This window comes from Tamandua tetradactyla, chromosome 7, assembly GCF_023851605.1.
Source record: "Tamandua tetradactyla isolate mTamTet1 chromosome 7, mTamTet1.pri, whole genome shotgun sequence".
Taxonomy (NCBI): domain Eukaryota; kingdom Metazoa; phylum Chordata; class Mammalia; order Pilosa; family Myrmecophagidae; genus Tamandua; species Tamandua tetradactyla.
The window spans coordinates 12,886,339-12,905,857 of record NC_135333.1 but is presented as its reverse complement, the minus strand read 5'-3'; the positions used below and the strand labels follow the sequence as shown (position 1 = coordinate 12,905,857).

The window sequence follows — 19,519 nt, the reverse complement described above, 5'->3', positions numbered from 1 at the left end:
AACTGTAGAAAACTGGTCATGAAATTTCTGGACTCTATCGAACGATATTTTCACTATGGAGAAAGGCATTTCATTTGTAAGAAAATTGCTATCTTGTTAGAACTGTAACTCAATTCTGTCTTCTTGTAATCCTTTTCTTCTTTTTTTCTCCGTCCCAATTACTGTGAAATTTCTATTAGAAGTTTCTATTAGAAGAGTGGATTATATATGTTACTAGGATAAAAATGAAAAGATAAAACATAGGACTGTACAGCACAGTGAACCCTATTGCACATGATGGACTACAGTTAATAGTACAATTGTGAAAGTGTTCGTTCATGAAGTATAACAAATATGCCACACTAATGCAAGGGGGTATATTGAAAAGAAATGCACCCTAATGTAAAGTGTGGACTACAGTTAATAATACAATTATATTATTTCATCAATTGTAACAAGGTACCAAACTAATGCAAAGTGTTAATAATACAGGGATGAAGCATTTGGTAACACTGTGTTTTTTACATAATTTTTCTGTAAATCCACAAATTCTCTAATTAAAAGGTTTTTTTTGTTTTTGTTTTTGTTTTTTAAGTCCAAAGCTCTGCTGCCATAGACTTGCAATGTGGAGCTCATTCATTCATTCAGATAGGTATTGAGTGCCTACTATGGTCCCAGCATTGTTTTGCATGTTTTATGGGTTACACGGAAATGCACAAGATAATCTAGGTCCCTGCTCTCTTGGCGCTTACATTATAGGGGATGGGGGGGTGGGGAAGAAACACTGTAACCAAACAGGCAAGCAAACCTAAAATGTCTGGGAAGTACTATACAACGAGTTAAAATAGAGTTATGTGGTGGAGCATGACAGGGTGACATTTAACTTTGTACTTGAATAACCACAAGGAAGCAGTATGAGAAGATTTGGGGGTAGAGCATTCCAGCAGAATAAGCAGGAGGTTAAAAGGCTCTCTGATGGAAATGCCTTTAATGTTTTTGAGAAATCTGAAGGTGACCAGTGTGGCTGGAATGTTGAGGTAAAGGGGAGAGTGGCAGAAGAAAAGGTCAAAGAGATAGGCATGGGCTGGACCATGTAGAATTTTACGAGTCAGCATGAGGAGGTTAGGTTTTATTTCAGGTGATCATGAGGCTGTTGGAAGGTTTTATGAGGGAACTATTATCATCTGAATTAATTTTGAGAAGATAACTATAAACTTTCATTTATTGCACTATGGTAGAATATAATTCATGAACAAGAATGATTAAGCAAAGCCTTGACAAAATATTAAAATATCTTTTAAATTAATTGCTGAGAAGACACAAAATGAAGAATTTTCAAAGGTCAGCTCTGAAGTGAAAGTGGGATTCCGGAGTTAAGATAGCTCCCAGGTTGGTTTTTGGGCTGAGGCAGCCACCAAGCCTTAATGATACAGGACTTCCTTTTTGACAGATTCTCAGAAAAGTAAGGAGTCAGAGATGAAGACTGCGACCTGCCCATAGTAGAAAGCCTTATAAGAAAGCCCTGGATAAAACTGGCACCAAAAACTACTTTTTCAATGTGAAATAAAGATAAATTCACTTTACTGAAGAGATTACTAAAGTACCTTGGCTTATCAAATTTGTGGAGAAAGGTACCCATCCTTGGTAAGTACTGTGTGATTCATGACATTTTGTGGTAGCATAATTAGCCCAGCTTGAATTAAGAAGGTTATGGACTATCCCTTAGTTCTTGAAACTTTCTACCTGGTGGGAAGTCTTAATTTATTTGATTCAGTCAACAAATTCCTTACTAGGAATGAGCTGTCTTGTCTTTATGTTTTTATCCCCTAAAGTATTTGGTGCAGTGCCTAGAGCATATTAAACAATAAATGTTGGTCAAGTAAGGTATTTTTAAGATCTATGTTCTTAATATTGTACTAGATTTGAAATAGTTAGCAGTTATAATGATTTGATCTCTTGAGTTACAAAACTGGCATATTTAAATAAAGGTTTGAGTGGAATTATTAGCAAGCAGGCTGCACAATCAGGAATTTGGCTTGAAAACTGAAATACATTAGAATTGGAATTCTATATGGAAGAAGGCTAAGGGTCATTTAATAATCCTTTTTATCTTTCCCAGTCTTTCCTATTCCAAGTAAACACTGGGCCATATTACCTCCAGAGTCCATAATCGGAGGTGTCCATCCTCATGTGCAGTGACAAGGATGGGTGGTTGAGAATCTGATAAATTGGTGCCACCAGGTTGCTTTTTTCCCACTGGCTGCTGCTCTCCCACCATGACATTTGGCTGTTCACCTACAGAAGAAATTAATGAGCTATCATGACATTTATAACACTCAGAATTCCACATTTTATAGATTATAAAAGAGGCAAGAAAATAGGTCAGCAATGAAAGCATTAAAAAATACTTAAGTTTCAATTGTGATGATAGAAAAAAATACTTAAGTGTAATCCAAAATCATTAGAAGGACCTAAAAAGCTTTGGTCCCATTGAAAAACCTCTACACTATAGAGAACAGCTAAAATTAGATATATACGCAGTATCAATCTTACACATCCAGAAAGCTCATACTCAAGTATGTTTTAGAGAAGTGGACTAGAGATTAAAATGCTGAGTAATGTTGCAGATTTTTAAAAATCTACAATAAGTATTTTTTAAATGTATCATAATAGAATTTCTGCATGGGAAAAGTCCCTCTTGAACTACTAAATCCAAGAGAACCTCTTTTTGCAAAAGAAAATATATTCATTGATAATAATCTATCACCTAAACTCCCTATTTCAAAGGAAGTTTTTATAACAAAGAAGAGAGGTGATTTCATACTGACCTTTAGGTTCATTGTCATGTATACTTTGTTTGCTTCCCTAAATTAGAGGACATAAAAAAATAAAGAAAATGTTTTTATGACATTGTAAGGAAATGAAATACTTGGATGAGTAGAGTTTTCAGATAGTTGAATTTACATTTCTAGGCTTTAAGTTTAAAATGGTTTCTGAGTTAATTCTTTAAAAAGTGTATTGCATTGATTTTCATGTTCATAAGTAAAGAATCCACAACACAATTTAACATTTTCCTAGTGGCTCAGGTATATCTTCATAATGACAGTAATTAAATGTATAATGCATGTCACATTCTTGTCATATATTATTTCTAATTCTATTAACCATGAAAATTAGGCTTCATTTGCCCCTTTATACTTAAGAGGGAACTGAAACTTGAGAGATTGTGATATATCTAATCAGATAAAAAATGGACTTGGAATCAAGTACAAGCCTGTCTCTTACCTATATATTAAGTTTATTCTTTCTATTCTGCTAGTGCTTTTCAAAACAGTTTTTAGAGTGGAAATTTTCCTTTAAACAAAATGTTAATGAGAAACATCATGTGTAAAAATACATAAAGTTGGAACTAGGAATACAGTTTGAAAACCACTGTATTACATGTGCTGTCTCTTTCCTCTGTGAAATATGTGTAATACTTTTTTGCAAAAGATACACCCTGAAATTACCTTATTATTTTACAAATGTAAAAAAATAGGATATATAATTTATTTTATTCATTACCATGTATCGATTATTCATAGTTATGGGAGCTTTGAAAAAAACAGATAAACTGATGAAAATGGTTTACACATTGATTTTTAGGGAAAGGAAAGAAAAAAAAAAGTTTCACATAGACACATGCCAAATTTTTTCACCTTTACTTTCTCAAAGGAGGGGCTCAAATGCTAAATATCACTATTCTTGAACCAATATTGGGTGTAACAGGAAGACACACGCTCCATATTTCTTGCTTACCTTGCTACTCTGTGGGCTTTTACTAGAATCGCAATGAGATGAAGAACAAATGGAATCCTGACTTGATCTCCTATAAGTTGAAAGAGGAAGCCCAAGGAGGAAAAGTTAAGGTAATCTGTCATACTCAAAGATTGCTCTTCTCTGCTGTAATGTCAGTTAATTGCTTCTTTCATCATCTGTGGATACTGAGCTATTTACTTAGGAAACGAATCACACCTTATACTTTGTGTAACAGATGTTCACCAGCATGGTGGTGACAGAGGCTACTGGGGAGCCTCAGCAGTTAGAATATGTTTCTGCCTGGCCCTGGAAAATAAAAGCCTGTCCTGTCTGACTGCTACAGTTAGATTTAGTGCCAGAGGCTCTGACAATGAAATGCAGGGAATGGGGTGGATTGATTGGGGCATGGTAAGTCTGGAGAACCTCCTGTTTCGGTTCTGGCCTGATCCAGTTTCTGCTGGAATAGGATGAAAAGTGGCTTAGGGTGCTGGTGTAGATGTATATGGAAGAAGTCCTCAAAATTTTCTCAGAATAGTTTGGGGGAAATTTCAAACCAAAAGTGTAGAGACAATGCTAAATTCTGGCTTACTGTTGGGGCAGCCCAAACATAACCACAGACACTTTTGATTTTACTCCAGGTATTTGTTTAACACTGTCGATTGCCTGAAAACCTGAGCTCTTAAGCAAATATAAATAGGAAAAATTACTTTTTCATAAAAGCTTCAAAAACAATCCCATGCTCTATCAAAAATGGATCGAGATTGCTTAGTTCTACCGGATGCTATATGATACCTCCTGCCACCGAATCTTCCATATTTGCCCTGGAAGTCCTTCATTGAGCTTCACTTCAGTGCTTATGGCATTAGATTTGCCTAGGGGTATGGACTAGTGGGCATTTGCCATATCTACTACTGTTATCAAGGAGACTGTGAGGCTGACATGGAAAGAGGACCACATGGTGAGTTAACTCCCTAAGGAGCCACCCAGGTACAAAAAGGCAGTAACAACAGAAGGAGAAAGCTGAAGCCAGGTAGACACTCCAACCTATGTCTTCCCTGAGTTGTACCCCGCTTACTGCTGGGATGAGGAAAACTATTTTTAGATCATCCACATAAGTTCCAGACAGTATTACTTGATCAATTGATACTGATTTACCTTGCACATTCGGGTGTACGAAAGAGTAACAGAATATCATTAATTCTAAAGCGTCTGGGATCCAAGTCAGGGTCCTCAGTGAGGGAAGCTTCAGGTCGGAACCTGGACGTAAGCACATGTTTCCATGGTAAAAATTCACAAATTAAGTAGCTTACATTACTTAGATCATATATCCCATGCATAGCTAGTTAATTCAGCAAATATTATTTCATTTTCACTGAAAATGAAAGTAAAACCCAGATGTGTAGAGTTTGAACATATCTTCTTTAATACATTCTATATAACAAAATGATCATTTAGTGGCTTAAGTCTTTCAATTCAGTTAAATGGTCTGGTTCTTCTACTTATAGGTTACAGAACAGGTTTATATAATTCTATGGAGGAAGCTCCTAGAAGTTTCATACAGCTTAAAGAAAATAATTCTGCTGTTTGAGTAAGGGGCTCAACAAACTGAATAAAATATAACTACCCTCAAGAAGGTTATAACTTAGTGGAGAAGTTAAAAACGTTATTTGGTGATTAAAATATTCTTGTCTCTCTAGTCTATTGTTGACCCAGATTCCAAGAAACCATGTACATTCTTCTTCTTTTTTGGGGGGGGGGGGTGTGCATGGTCTGGGAATTGAACCCGGATCTCCTTTATGGAAGGTGAGAATTCTACCTCTGAACCACCCATGCATCCGCCATGTACATTCTTTAGATACTTTTCTCGGAACAAAACAGCAATCCCTGACCACCTGCAATGACATTTCATGCTTGGCTCTCAAAAGCCACACTTTCCATTGCTGATACCAAATGGATCTTATAGCAAAATGTCCCTCTTTCGCTAGTGCAATTTGCCTCTGCTAATTTGGGTTGATGAGTAATGAAGCTTTCTTGGGAGTGAACTAATCTGGAAAGAGAAGCCAATTAGCTTGATGACTTGTTGGGCTCAAAATTTTTAGCTATTTCTGCTCTGCAGATAAGTTGAATAGTGAAGGGGATTATCAATTATGAACACTTCTGAATTTGGGTCAAATATAAGGGTTATTTTTCCTGACTGGTAAAGGGAATTCAGGAAAAGTTGAGGGTAGAGGTAGAGATGGCTTTCACCATGAATATGGAAACCATTTTCAATTTTAGAGCACTTAAAGCTGGAACTAAAATACCATATAGAGTTCTGTGTTAAATTATATTTTGTAAAATACCCCACTGATTCTGAATCAAATATTTTTATATACTCATCTTCCTATAAGGAGGGGCACTCTGTTTGACCCATTTTAGTTGTTTTTCTCTGATAGGGTGTTGGATTTGCATGCATCCCTTGACAAAATGCTGGGTACTTCAACAAGGAGCATCTCCAGCTTTAAATTGGGAATATACTCAGGGGAGCTGCCCCTCTCTATGCTGTGGCATCAGAACTACGGTCTTTGACTTTCTGGTACATCTGCTTTCACTTGGTAATAAGTCATACATAGGCTGACACAGTGTGAGAACTGCATTAAAAACAGAGTGAGATACAGGTATCAAGTGACAATTATATAATCTGTGAGAAAGGTCTAAGGGCAAGTTTTGGTGAGAAGGGATAGGGATGACAGTTTTCTAAGGGCAGAAATCAGGAGAACATGGGCCGAGATAAAGAGGGAGGTATCAGCAGAGAGAGCTATTTCAACAAAAGTTTCAAAGGCCAATAAATCCAGGACCCAAACAAGAAAAGATTATTTTCCCTCAAAATTTTGCTAGAAGTAGTGACTCAGATTTGGACTGGAAGTAGGCATGGGATCCAAGTAGATCAATAGTATGAAAAGGTACTTTAACCAGGCAGACAGAGATTTCTTCTGTATTTTCTTCTCCTTTTCTCTTTTCTTCTCCAACTCTCTCTTCCCCCTTCCTTTATATCTCTTTTCTCCCCACCCCCCTACCCCATGCCTGGATAAAGCTTGTTTTTATTTTCAAGGTTCCTGGCCGCCCACCTCTTGTACTTCAAAGTAAAATTTTACAAACACCCTTGACATAGAGTGTTCACACATGGCCTTTGCCTCTAGCACAATGATGCAAAACTGGGAAGAAACAATCCAATTTTTACAAATAATACAATGTTAGATTATTTCCTTTACAACCAATGGCAAAAACATTTAGAAATGGATGGCAGAGAAGGGTAAAGTTTTTGACTGTAGTACAAGGCAAATCTAATTGGTTGAGATAGTGAAGCACATCTGCCACATTGGCCCTTGTTGATACCATCCTGTTAATGAGTTGGATGTGTTGGAGTGATGAATGAGAAGGAAAATCCTTCTAGGAGGCATCTCACCATTTGAATTTGGTGATTAAGTGGATGGTGGTGTCACTGGGAATATAGGAAGAGAAGCTGTTTTAGGGGAGGGGTTGTTGCGTTGGGAAGAAATTTGGGGCATGATCACATGCCCTTAAAACATCATTTTAAGGGTCTTGGTGGCAATCCCAGGTGGAAATCTCTAGCAGGCAATTGGGCATGTGTGTTTGAAACTCTGGCAAGATTAGTTTTTGAAATTATTATGTATTTTAAGTATTTTTGAGGCCATGAGTTTGGACAAGATCACACAGGAAAAGCATATACTAGAGTGAGAAGATTAAAGGGTCAAAGCTCTTGGGGCTACTAATACTTAAGTCACACCTTATTTATGTCATTCTTGGATTTAGAGATTTAAAACATAGACTCCTTAAGAACATAACCTCCTTGGAAGCCTCCCTTTAGAGTTATTATCATATTTATTTCTAGCTTTCTGTGTGTATGTGTGTTTTGCATGTCACCTTGGTTCTTTTGTAGCACAACTTACATTTTTAAAGAAAAAGGCACAACTTACACTGCTGTGACAGTAGACATTAGAAAATTCCATAAGATGATCACGCCGTTTAAGGTTCCAGCAACTATCAAGTTATATCCTTCCACTTGTAATAAATCAATGCAGCTCACTTCTATACCCACAGCAGGATGCTAAAGGAGGAAGGTAATAGATTCACCAACCATCATGATCACAGTATCTAACAACACTTGTGCACACACTTTGTTATTTTGTCATTAAGTTAAAACAACGTGTCTTATGTGTTTTTTTTTTTAAGTCCTAGAATGTGAAATTTGGTAAAAGTTGATATCTTCTTTCTGGTATTAAAAAATTTTAATCTTCAGAATTCACTAAAACAACAAAAATGTACTCTCCCTCTTTACTGGCTTCTTCTTTTCCACCTTGACTTGTTCTCCCTTGACCTACCTACCTGTTAAGATGCTTTCCCAATTTTTTCTTTCCTTCAAACATCTTGATTCCTTTCTGCCTCTCCTAGTTGCATGGCATCAATCACTAAGTAATCGATCACAAGTTCTGATACTTTTACTGTCTGAATATTTTTGAAACTTCTCATGCCTCACCATTCCTACTACCAAGACCTTATATTTTTCAATTAAAACAGTAGCCTGGCGGGGCAGGGGGGTGGACAAAACAGTAGCCTAATCCCTTCATCTTCTACCTTCACTCTTGTCCAATTCAAATCCTCTATGAGTCCAACAAAGGTGAGTTACTTACAATTACAAATCTGATCATGTCACTTCTTTTTGAAAGTCTTTCAGTAACTTTCCATTTCTTACGGATACTCAATCTCTTGAACATTGTGACCATGATCCAGCCCCTGCTTATGTGTCCGTCTCCATCTTTACCATTCCCAGTCTTATTCCAGCATCATGGAGATGCTTGTGGTTATCACTTGCAACCCATGCAATTTCCTACCTCTTTGATTTTGCTCATGTTATCTCCTCCACTTTACCTTGTCACCTCTGCCTAGAAAGTCCCCATCTGGGCCAAGATAACTCCTGATCATTCTTTATGACCTAATTCAGCAACTGTCATCTTTGGGAAACTCCCTAATCCTCCAAGTTTTCTATTTTCCTCATATGGTGCAGGTACCATACCTTATTCATCTTCATACTTCCAGTGCTTAAACCATGCAAGATGCACAATAAGTTCAATCAAAAGTGCTTCATAATTGAAAGAGTTGTAGGGAAAGAGAATTTTCATGCACAAATCCAACTTGTTTTCCTAAGTGACTTTTATAAACTTTCTAGCTATACAGTAATTTTAAAATATGTTGCAAAGAGAGTACTATACATGCTAATTATGTTAAACATAAAAAATATGGAATCAGAGACAATTTACACTCACATTTAAATCCTAAAAGGCACTTTCATGTACTTCAATAATTAATTAAATAATTTACTGCAACAGTTTTTTTATTTTTTATTTTCAAAACAGTTGTTTTGTATTACGCATGGAATCACTTGCCTACTGCTTTGGTTCTGACTAAGTATGCATTCAACTTCTTTCTTTTCTTAGTGACTCCAAACAAGGTTTCACATATCAAATACATAGAATTGAACCTAGTGTTTCCAATGACTGGTAGAGTTAAAAGTGGAATACAATTACTCTATGTCATGCATTTTGTTCTCTTCTGCACACATTATGAGATAAAGTTATTATGATATAGTCATTGTATATATTGATTTCAAAGACCTTCTAGTTAACAACAAAACTTGCTTATAATTTGAACTCTATCAATGAATGGAATTTGAGTTGCAGTAATAAATTGCCATTTTGTTTCAATCTGAGGAGAAATAATACAATACCTCTCTGTGACAGAATCAGCTTTCAAATTTCACAAATTATGAGCTTTTTCACTAATGGAAGGGGGGGAGGAAATCCTCAAGGATTTAAAACTCAGTTTTCTTTCATTCTTTAATATCTGACTGTTCTAGTTTGCCAGCTGCCAGAATGCAACACACCAAAGATGGATTGGCTTTTAATAAAAGGGGATTTATTTCATTAGTTCTTCAGAGGAAAGGCAGCTCACTTTCATCTGAGGTTCCTTCTTATGTGGGAAGGCAGAGGGTGATCTCTGCTGGTCTTCTCTCCAGGCTTCTGGGTTCCAACAACTTTCCCCAGGGTAATTCCTTTCTGTATCTCCAAAGGCCTGGGCTGAGCTGCGAGTGCTGAGATGAGGTATGCTGAGCTGCTTGGACTGTGCTACTTTGAGCTCTCTCACTTAAGCACCAGCCAATTAAATCAAACACCCTAAATCAAACACCATTCATTGCAGCAGGCACGCCTCTTAGCTGACTGCAGGTGTAATCACAACAGATGAGGTTCACGTACCATTGGTTCATGTCCACAGCAACAGAACTAGGTGCCTTCACCTGGCCAAGTTGACAACTGAATCTAACTACCACACTGACCAATTATCATTGCATTTTTATCTTAAAACCTGAAAAGTGTAAGTAGTTTGAGCTAATATTAATCAATTAAGGTCAATGAAGATTCTCATTTTAAAAATCAATTGGTCTAAATTTTTTCAGGAATGAAAGGGTACAGCTTCTTTACCTCTTTCTCCTTCAACTTCAAATATCTGTCATGCACTATGGTATTCACATATGTTCCTGCCATATTGAGAAGGTGTAAACACCTCACAAAAATAGCTTCTGAAGAGACCTGAAGTGAAACTTTCTAGATTCAATATATACAGCTACTCCTAAACATCTTCAAAATACATTCAAACTTTAGTTAGCAATTATTAACCTTTTCTTGGTCACAAACATTTTCAAAATTGTGGCGGAAAAAAAGCCATGGCAGCCTACTACTCAGTCATAAAAAGGATTGAGCTATGATACATGTAACATAGACAAATCTCAAAAACATAAGCTGAATGACTGACAGTCTGTACTGTATAATTTCCTTTTGAAATTTGAAAATAAGGTCTTTGCATAGGAAACCAAGCTAAGATGGGGCATATTAAATAGGGTAGATTTTAAATCTAAAATGACTGGTATCCTTGTAAAAGGAGGGAGAACAGTATATCCATTATGAAAAACTCAGAACAGTGTTGCTATTAGGTAACGGGGCGACTATTGACAGGGCAGGACCATGAAGGGATTTTCTGGGGGCAATGGTAATGTTTTTAAATTTGATAACAGTTTGGGTTGTATATGTCTTGTTCAAAGCATAGAATCCACACTTAAAATTTGTGAATTATATTGTATGTAAATATTATGAAAAACAGAACCATAAACAAACAGAGGTTAAAGATACATATGATGAAGTGTTTTGGGGTGATGTCTTGATGTCTTTGACGTACTTTGAAATGCATGCATAAAATAATAGATTTAAAGATGGATAGATCAATGGGTAGATATGTGATAAAACAATTATAGCAAAATGTTGACAGTAAAATTTAAGTGAAGGGCTATACAGGTGCTCATTGTATAATTCCTTGAACTTTTCTATATCTTGGCATTTTTTCATGATGAAATATTGGAAAGAAAAGGCAATGGACCTTGCTCCACTAAGAAAAGAAGTTTGCACCCCATTTCAGAGATGTTTTATACCCTCCAGAAGTCCATGGATGGGGGATTCCATGGACCCAATATTAAGAACTCTGGTTCTAGACTTTTAAAATTTTATCTTAAGTACTTGCTAGGATATAATTCACCATTCCTGTGTTGTGGGGAACAAGACTGATATCTTTCAGTGTACTTACAATTTTGGAATTTTGAGACTATCCTGAAAACAGAAGTCTAAGCGTAAATTTTCCTTATTTAGATTTTTTTTTTTTTTGCATGGGCAGGCACAGGGAATCAAACCCAGGTCTCTGGCATGGTAGGCGAGGACTCTGATTTAAAAACACTAAATGCAGCAGCAGCACAACAGATGATTGTATAAGTGGCCAAGTGATATCACCAGAACAAAATAAAAAGCTTAAAAAAGATAAATCTCCGTGGTGGGGATTGAATCATGCCCCCCCGCCCCCCGCCCCAAAAGGCATGTTCAAGTCCTTACCCCGTCCTCTGGGTGTGAACCCATTTATAAGGGCTTTTGAAAATGTGATTAGTTAAGGTGTGGTCAAATGAGGGTGCACCATAATCTAATTTGGCCGAAGTCCTTATACTGTAGCAGAGGACATTTGGATGCCTCCAGTCAGCAGTAATCAGCAGAGAAGCCAGAGATGTAGAGAAAGATCCCCATGAGATAAGGAACTCACCAGAATGTGACAGCCCTGGAAAACTGACATCTTGTTATCGAAATCTAGGAGAAGCTAAAACACCTAGCAATTTTTTTAGATAAAAGAGTAGATGAAAGCTTAGTGGACTTCCTGTGTGGAGTTTGAAGAACACCTGTGATTATTTCCAAGCAATTGTTTCTGATAATCAGAAATCCAGCTGCATTACCATGGCAAAAAAACATGGATAAAATGAAAGCACACACAAGAAACTAGAAAAAAATATTTTCAACCTATATCACAAAGGAATGATATCCCTAATATATATATCCCTAATTATTTACATTTGCGTTTGTTTATTTAGATATACATATGTATGTGTATATTCCTAACATCCCTAATATACAAAGGGCTTTTGAAACATTGGAAGGAAAATAGCAAACACTAGATATAAAAATGGACAAAAGGTATGATCAGACAAATGGCCCTTACACATATAAAAAGATGCTCAGCTAACTCATTATAAGAGAAATGCTAATTTTAAAATGCTGAATTATCATTTTTAATCTACCAGCAACCAGTCATTATGTGCATCTTGATAATGTTCCCATCATCATCCATGAAAGCGTCTTGGAAAAAAAACCTAACAAACCTATCTGCAATCAAGTCACCAGGTTTAACTACCACATTGCAGAGTTTCTTAATCAGCAACATCCAGAAAGTCAGAAGCAATGACACAAACTGTCCATTTTCTTCAACATATTGCAAGGAAAAAGAGGGCAAGAGAGATGGAGAGAAATTTATGTATTAGAAGAGACTTACCAACCAAATGTGACAGGTGAAGCTTATTTGGATACTGGTTGAAGTAAACCAACTATAAAGTATATATTTATATGAGGGAATCTTGGAAATTTGAGTTCTGAATGAATATGTGATATTAAAGACTTCTTGTAAATTCATGTAAAGACTTGTAAGGTGATAATGGTATTATTATATTTTGAAGAGTCATTAACATTTAGAGATATATACTCACATTTAGGGATGAAGTGATAGCATATCTAGGATTTGTGGAAGGAATAAAGATGGCACAAGTTTGGCCATTCATAGGTAATTTTTGAAACTGAGCAATGTTACACAGAAATCTATTATTTTTTCCCCTCTACTTTTGTATGTTTGAAACTGTCCGTATTAAAAAGTAAACATTTAAAAAAATCAAGAAATGAATCTTACTTTAGCATGCCGAGAAATGCTTTTCTCCAATATCAATTCAACATTTGGGAAAGGACTAGTCATGCCCCTGGGATCGGTAGCCACCTTCAGTGGCACAGTGTGCTTCCCATCTCGTAGGACGGGCAGAACGTCGGGCAGCTCCCATAGCACAGCAAGGCAGATGTCATCTTCCTTCCCCTTCAATAGAAACCCAGTGACAACATGGAACACTCAGTGAATTATTTTGTATGGAGCTTGTTTTAAAAAATAGAGAAAAATGAAACATATACTCTTATACACCTTACTTTATCAAATCCTAAGCCCCAAATATCCCTCCTTAATATAATACCCCTATCCTCTACCCTCCCCAGAGATAGCTAGTAACCTGAATATAGTGTTAGTCACGAAAGTTTAAATATTTCTCTATCTCTGTGGTGTGTATGAAACTGTCACATTCACATTTTTAAGCTGTTTTATAAATGTTATAAAACTATATGCATTATTTTTTTTGAGATTTACACAAGTTATTTGGAGTTCAAGTTCATTTATTTTTAATTGCCTTATAGGATTGCATGAATACACTGAAATCTATTTATCCATTCTATTGTTGAATGTTTAGATATTGCCACAACTCCTTTCTCTTCTGAGTTCCACTGACTTCCAGCTTCTTGCTTCTTTTCTGTCCAATTTCCTTGTCTATAAGAATTTCAACCATATTGAATTAAGGCCTATCCTTATTCATTTTGGGCATACTTTAATTAATAACATCATCAAAGGTTCTATTTGCAAATGGGTTCCCACCCACAGGGCCAGGGATTGGGACTTGAATATACCTTTTGTGGGGGACATGATTCAATCCCCAACACAACCTCCATGCTTTTCTATTAGCTGAACTCCAGTGAGCAGAAAAAGAAATGTAGGTAGGAGGGCTTAGCATCCAGAGAGAAGGACAAATAAAACATGCAGAACAGGTCCCAAACTAACTAGAACTGTTGGAGGAGTCTGATAACTTAAACAAAAATGAAGACTACTTAAGGAGGTTCAAAACAGAAACAAAAATAAAACCCCATGATCTTCAAATTTTAGAATTTGGTTGATGAGCTGAAGGAGAGTAAGTTCATGTTTAAAACCTGAACGACTAACTCAGATGTTGAGAAAATATCTCAAAACTAAGAGATAGAAAGCATAGAGGAAAAGAAGACACATAGAGACTAGATTCAGAAGACGTAATATGCAAGTCGTATGAGTTCCTGAACTAGAAAAGGAAATAGATATGGGTGAGACACTTAACAAATAATAATACAAAAAATTCCCGAGAACTGCAGAGTGAAAGGTCTCCAGTGGAATTGATGAGAAATGATATAAGCATAGGCATACCATTTAAACTTCAAGAACAAAGATAAGATATTTTCTATTTTCAGATAGAAAGAATAAGTTACTTACAAAGGTAAAAGCATCAGACTGCACTGGACTTCTTATTCACATTGTCACAATAACTTCCAGGTAACACATACAGGCCTCTGAATGAAAAGTACTGTAATGCCAAAACGTTTCCCAAGGGTTGGTATCACTTTACATACACATGAAAGTGTGCGAGAGCTCCTGTTATTCCACATCCTTGCTAATACTTGTATTAGCAGATACATGGTTAAGACCAGTCTACTGGATGTATAATCTCTTTGTGATTCTACTTTGAATTTCCCTGATCACTAATGAGTTTAGCAGCTTTTCATATGTTTATTGGCCATTTGGATTTTCTGTTTTGTGATGTGTCTATACATTTTTACGTTTCTACTGCATGGTGTTCCTTATTCCTTAAATAAGAAGAATTCTTATATATTTTGTAAGAGTTGTTTAAATATTTTGGATGCTAATAAAAGTTAATATTGGTTATTATGGGTTGCGGATATCATCTCTAACTATTCTTGTCTTTTCACTCTTCATTATGATTTGTGTTGAAGAAAAGTTCTAAGTTTAATGAAGTCAAATAAACTATCCTTTTCATTATATTAGTGATTTTAAGCCTTAAGACACAATAAAACAATTTCCTCCATTAACTGCTAAAAACTTTCAGTTAATGTGTTTAAGTCATTAACTTATCAGATATTCTTAGGAATTTTTTTCCTTATGGATGCCTAGCGGATCCAAAACCATTTATTTAAATGTCCATTCTTGCTGCACTGATCTGCAGTGACACTTTTGTCATAAATAGACTTGTTTTTATTCTTTTTCTCTATTTATTTCTATGCAACACATCATTACCTGTTGCTTGTGGGCTTGGTTAATTTGACTGTGGCCTGAAATGAAGATGCCTTCCTCTGGAATGGATTTGTGTCTGCCGAGTGCCTGGTTGAACTACCAGCTTTGTACTACTTTAAACCAAGCTTTATTTATTTATTTATTTATTTATTTATTCACAATCACACAGTCACATTATGAAAGCTATATCATTTACAATCATCTTCAAGAAACATGGCTACTGGAACACAGCTCCACATTTTCAGGCAGTTCCCTCCAGCCTCTCCACTACATCTTGACTAACAACAAGGTGATATCTATTTAATGCATAAGAATAACCTCCAGAATAACCTCTCAACTCTGTTTGGAAACTCTCAGCCATTGATATTTTATTTTGTCTCATTTCACTCTTCCCCCTTTTGGTCGAGAAGGTTTTCTCAATCCCCTGATGCTGAGTCACAGCTCATTCTAGGGTTTTTCTCAATCCCTTGATGCTGAGTCTCAGCTTATTCCAGGATTCCTGTCTCAGGTTGCCAGGAAGGTCCACACCCCTGGGAGTCATGTCCCACATAGATAGGGGGAGGGTGGTGAGTTTGCTTGTTGTGTTGGCTGGAGAGAGAGAGAGAGGCCACATCTGAGCAACAAAAGAAGTTCTCTTGGGGGTGATTCTTAGGCCTAATTTTAAGTACGCTTGACCTATCCTTTGTGGGGTTAAGTTTCATATGAAGAAACCCCAAGGTTGGGGGCTCAGCCTATAGCTTTGGTTGTCCGCACTGCTTGTGAGAATATCAAGAATTCAACTCGGGAGGTTGAATTTTCCCCCTTTCTCACCACTCCCCAAAGGGGACTTTGCAGATACTTTTTTATTCACTGTTTAAATCACTCTGGGATTTATTGGGGCATCACTCTGGACAAAACAACAAAATCTCATGTCCTACTCAAGGTTCCATGTACTTACGGTGTTCATTTAAGCTGTCTACATAAGTTACATTAGGGAATGCAGTAGTCAAAATATAATTTTGTACCAAATAAACATTTTTTGCTTTAGTCTCACACATAAGATAAAATTTTAAAATATTAATTACCATGTATTTTCAGCACCCTGCAATAATGACATTACTTTGTTCTTGCTCACGCAGATATATTTTTAAAATTGTACATTTAGCCACTATCATTATACACTCTAGGCATTCCTAGATTATACCATCTCAGTCTTTATCGTCTTTCTTTCTGATTTCATTTGGGCCCCCAGCCCTCCTCCCTCTATCATTCTTATATTCAGCTTCATTCAGTGTTTAACATGTAATACATATATGTTTTACAGTTAGGTAGTATTGTGCTGTCCATTTCTGCGTTTTTACATTCAGTCCTGTTGCACAATCTGTAGCCCTTCAGCTCCAACTACACAATATCTTACCCTATTTCTATCTTCTGATGGTCTCTGTTACCAATGAAATTCTCCAAGTTTATTCACTAATGTCAGTTAATATCAATGAAACCATACAATATTTGTCCTTTTGTCTCTGGCTAATCTCACTCAGCATAATGTCCTTAAGGTCCATCCATGTTGTTACATACTTCATAACTTTATTCTGTCTTATGGCTGCATAATATTCCATTGTATGTATATACCACCGTTTGCTTAACCACTCGTCTGTTGATGGACATTTTGGCTGTTTCCATCTCTTCGCAATTGCAAATAATGCTGCTATAAACATTGGTGTGCAAATGTCTGTTTGTGTCCTTGCCCTCACGTTCTCCAAGTAGATACCTAGCAATGGTATTGCCTTGTCATATGGCAATTCTATATTTAACTTTTTGAGGAACTGCCAAACTGCCTTCCACAGCAGTTGTACCATTTGACAGTCCCACCAACAGTGGATAAGTGTGCCTCTTTCTCCACATCCTCTCCAGCACTTGTCATTTTCTGTTTTACTGATAATGGCCATTCTGGTGGGTTTGAGATGATATCTCATTGTGGTTTTGATTTGCATTTCTCTAATGGCCAGGGAGGTTGAGCATCTCTTCATGTGCCTTTTGGCCATTTGTATTTTCTCTTCTGAGAAGTGTCTGTAAAGTCTTTTGCCCATTTTGTAATTCAGCTGTCTGTCTTTTTGTTGTTGAGTTGAACAATCTCTTTATAAATTCTGGATACTAGACCTTTATCTGATATGTCGTTTCCAAATATTGTCTCCCATCGTGTAGGCTGTCTTTTTACTTTCTTGATGTTCTTTGATGCACAAAAGTGTTTAATTTTGAGGAATTCTCATTTCTTTCTTTCTTTCTTCAGTGCTCTTACTTTGGGTGTAAGGTCTAGGAAACCACCTCCTAGTATAAGAGTTATAAGATTTTCTTCTAACATTTTCTACATTTTCTTCTAACAGTTTTATGGTCTTAGATTTAATGTTTAGGTCTTTGATCCATTTTGAGTTAATTTTTGTATATGGTGTGAGATATGGGTCCTCTTTCATTCTTTTGCATATGGATATCCAGTTCTCTGGGCACCATTTATTGAACAGACTGTCCTGTCCCAGGTGAGTTGGCTTGACTGCCTTATCAAAGATCAATTGTCCATATATGAGAGGGTCTATATCTGAACACTCTATTCTATTCCATTGGTCAGTATATCTATCCTTATGCCAGTACCATGCTGTTTTGACCACTGTAGCTCCATAATACACCTTAAAGTCAAATAGCGTGAGACTTCTGACTTCATTTTATTTTCAGGATACTTTTAGCTTTTGGGGGCACCCTGCCCTTCCAGATAAATTTAGTTATTGGTTTTCTATTTCTGAAAAGTAAGTTGTTGGGATTTTAATTGGTATTGCATTGAATTTGTAAATCAATTTAGGTCAAATTGACATCTTAACTGTATTTAGTCTTCCAATCAATAAACATGGTATGCCCTTCCATCTGTTTAGGTCTTCTGTGATTTCTTTTAACAATTTCTTGTAGTTTTCTTTGTATAGGTCTTTTGTCTCTTTAGTTAAATTTATTCCTAAATATTTTATTCTTTTGGTTGCAATTGTAAATGTAATTCATTTCTTGATTTCCCCCTCAGATTGTTCATTATTAGTGTATAGGAACACTACAGATTTTTGAGTGTTGATCTTGTAACCTGTCTCTTTGCTGTACTCATTTATTAGCTCTAGTAGTTTTGCTATGGATTTTTTGGGGTTTTTGACATACAGTATCATATTATCTGCAAACAGTGAGAGTTTTACTTCTTCTGTTCCAATTTTGATGCCTTGTATTTCTTTTTCTTGTCTAATTGCTCTGGCTAGAACTTCCAACACAATGTTGAATAACAGTGGTGACAGTGGACATCCTTGTCTTGTTCCTGTTCTTAGGGGGAAAGTTTTCAGTTTTTCCCCATTGAGGATGATGATAGCTGTGGGATTTTTTTATATATTTCCTTTATCATGTTGAGGAAGTTCCCTTCTATTCCTATCTTTTGAAGTGTTTTCAACAGGAAAGGACGTTGAATTTTGTCAAATGCCTTTTCTACATCAATCGAGATGATCATGTGGTTTTTCTGCTTTCATTCGTTGATATGGTGTATAACATTTATTGATTTTATATTGAACCATCCTTGCATACCTGGAATGAATCCTACTTGGTCTTGATGTATAATTCTTTTAATGTGTTGCTGGATTTGACTTGCTAGAATTTTGTTGAGGAGTTTTGCATATATATTCATTAAAGAGATTGATCTGTAGTTTTCTTTTTTTGTAATGTCTTTGTCTGGCTTTGGTATGAGGGTGATGTTGGTTTTGTAGAATAAGTTAGGTATTCCTAACTTTCCCTCCTCTTCATTTTCTTTGAAGAGTTTGAGCAGGATTGGTACTAATTCTTTCTGAAATGTTTGGTAGAATTCATATGTGAAGCCATCTGGTCCTGGACTTTTCTTTTTGGGGAGCTTCTTAATGACAGATTCAATTTGTTTACTTCTGATTGATTTGTTGTGGTCATCTATTTCTTCTCCAGTCAAAGTTGGTTGTTCATGCCTTTCTCGAAAGTTGTCCATTTCATCTACATTTTCATATTTATTAGCATAAAGTTGCTCATAGTATTCTGTCATTACTTCCTTTATTTCTGTGGGGTCAGTGGTTATGTCTCCTCTTCCATTTCTGATCTTATTTATTTG

At 36.2% G+C, this 19,519-nt stretch overlaps 1 protein-coding gene across 4 annotated transcripts in view; it reads right to left on the bottom strand.

Moving 5' to 3' along the window:
- The window catches only part of WDR64 (WD repeat domain 64), a 145,165-nt gene that overhangs the window by 31,898 nt on the left and 93,748 nt on the right, over positions 1 to 19,519 (bottom strand). For all 4 annotated transcript variants that reach the window (XR_013179191.1, XM_077168461.1, XM_077168463.1 and 1 more), the window contains 6 exons: positions 13,156 to 13,332; positions 7,755 to 7,885; positions 4,933 to 5,034; positions 3,778 to 3,847; positions 2,808 to 2,844; positions 2,135 to 2,274 (listed from right to left, as the gene is read on the bottom strand). Coding sequence is in view for 3 of the 4 variants with exons in the window: in XM_077168461.1 (XP_077024576.1) it covers positions 2,135 to 2,274; positions 2,808 to 2,844; positions 3,778 to 3,847; positions 4,933 to 5,034; positions 7,755 to 7,885; positions 13,156 to 13,332 (657 nt within the window). In the remaining variant the exon portion in view is untranslated. The remainder of the gene's footprint in view (positions 1 to 2,134; positions 2,275 to 2,807; positions 2,845 to 3,777; positions 3,848 to 4,932; positions 5,035 to 7,754; positions 7,886 to 13,155; positions 13,333 to 19,519) is intronic.